Source organism: Lagopus leucura, unplaced genomic scaffold (genome assembly GCF_019238085.1).
Source record: "Lagopus leucura isolate 7727_CA_CO unplaced genomic scaffold, USGS_WTPT01 28509-0_obj-0_obj, whole genome shotgun sequence".
Lineage (NCBI taxonomy): Eukaryota > Metazoa > Chordata > Aves > Galliformes > Phasianidae > Lagopus > Lagopus leucura.
The window spans coordinates 1,052-2,892 of record NW_024967828.1 but is presented as its reverse complement, the minus strand read 5'-3'; the positions used below and the strand labels follow the sequence as shown (position 1 = coordinate 2,892).

Genomic DNA, 1,841 nt, shown 5'->3' with positions numbered 1-1,841 from the left:
AGGAAGGAAGGGATGCAGGAAGGGAAGGGAGGCAGGAAGGGAAGGGAGGCAGGAAAGGATGCAGGAAAGGAAGGGATGTAGGTGAGAATGCAGGCAGGGATGCAGCAGATGTACAGCAACAGAGACGGGGATGACAGGCAGGCACTGAAGGCAGGACGGGCAGGCAGGAGGAGAGGCAGCAGCAGCACTCACGGTTCTCGAAGTAGAAGCGGTGGAAGTCCATGCCCTCCACCAGGTTGCCCAGAGCTTCGGGCTCGAAGGAGGTGAGCCCCGGGTCGCAGATCTTCCTGCAAAGCGCTGCGTCAGCCTCAGCCCCCCCCGAGCCCTGCCCCCCCCCCGACCCCACTCACGCGTAGGCCTCGAAGTCCCCGTTGTTGACGGCCTCGATGAGCTGCTCTGTGATCTTAATGATCTCCTGCTTGCGGGCTGCGGGGACAGCGGGGTCACGGTACGGCCCCAAAGGGGGAGGGGACACAAAGATCATGAGGACACACGGACGGACGCACAGCGTGGGGACAGACCGACCCCTGAGCCAGACGTGTGGATGATGAGGACGTGGGGATGGACACACGGACCTCGAGGACACAGAGGGGATGCTGACACCCTGCTCCCACTGCCACCCCAGTGCACTCCGACACCCCAGTGCCATCCTGTCGCACTGCACCACATCCCAGTTCCGACCAGTGCATCTCACTGACATCCCAGTGCCAACAAATCCACCCCAGTGACCTTCCAGCACATCCCAGTGCGGCTCAGTGCCTCCCACACCACCCCTGCGCACCCCACTGACATTCCAGTGCAGTGCATCACCGCCCCATTGCTTCCCATGCGCCCCAGTGCCACCCAAACTGGACATCCCAGCACACCTCGACACAGCACCGTCCTGCTGCGCCCCACTGCCATTCTAGCACACCTCAGTACATCCCAGTCCCTTCCCAGTGCACTGCAGGACCATTCTGTCACCTCCCAGCACTCCCCAGTTCCACCCTGCACATCCCAATGCCACCCCAACGCATCCCAGCGCTGCCTCAGAGGGCCCCACTGCATTCCCATGCCATCTCACTGCAGCCAATTGCATTTTGATGCCATCCCAGTGCCATTCCAATGCAACCCAGTGCATCCTAGCACCATTCCAATGCATTCCAGTGCATCCCAGTGCCATCCCAGTGCATCCCAGTGCCATCCCAACGCATGTTAGTGTCTCCCAGCTCCATCCCAGTGCCATTCCGATGCATCTTAATGCATCCTAGCTCCATTCCAGTGCATCCCAGCATCATTCCAGTATATCCCGGCACCATTCCATTGCATCCTGGCTCCATCCCAGTACATCCCAGTGTCTCCTAGCTTTGTCCCAGTGCTTCCCAGTGCCATTCCAGTGCATCCAAGCTCCATTCTAATGCAACTCAGTGCCCCCAACGCCCCCACCCTCCCCCGTCCCCATCACCTTTGGTGTCCTCGTCCTCGATGGTGGTGTTGGTGCTGTCGGACGACTCCTGCCGGCGGGGGGGGGGGCAGCAGTGCGGGGGGAGAGACAGAGGGGTGGGGGGGTCAGCACCCATTTTGGGGGGAGGAGGGGGGGAACCACGCGCCCCAGCCGTGGGGGTGACGCCTCCCTGGGACCAGCGGGAGCCCCCAGCCCCGAACAGATGGGAGATGGGGGGAGGATGGAGGCGGAAAGCGGAGGGGGGCAGCAATACCTTAATGCCGTCCGCGGGGTTATGAATTACTGTAGTTTGAGGCTCCTACAGGAGAAGGAAGAGAGACAGAGGAGGAGGAGGAGAGAGGGGGAGGAAGGAGGCGAGGAGAGACCAGAGCACAGCGGCGTGGGGGGGGGGGGGGGG

At 62.0% G+C, this 1,841-nt stretch overlaps 1 protein-coding gene across 1 annotated transcript in view; it reads right to left on the bottom strand.

Moving 5' to 3' along the window:
- Nucleotides 1-1,841, bottom strand: part of LOC122193339 (calcium/calmodulin-dependent protein kinase type II subunit beta-like) — a gene marked incomplete at its 5' end in the record, with an annotated part of 3,296 nt that overhangs the window by 565 nt on the left and 890 nt on the right. Inside the window, 4 exons of the mRNA XM_042894103.1 lie at nt 193-287; nt 351-426; nt 1,445-1,493; nt 1,698-1,742. Coding sequence (XP_042750037.1) covers nt 193-287; nt 351-426; nt 1,445-1,493; nt 1,698-1,742 — 265 coding nt within the window. The remainder of the gene's footprint in view (nt 1-192; nt 288-350; nt 427-1,444; nt 1,494-1,697; nt 1,743-1,841) is intronic.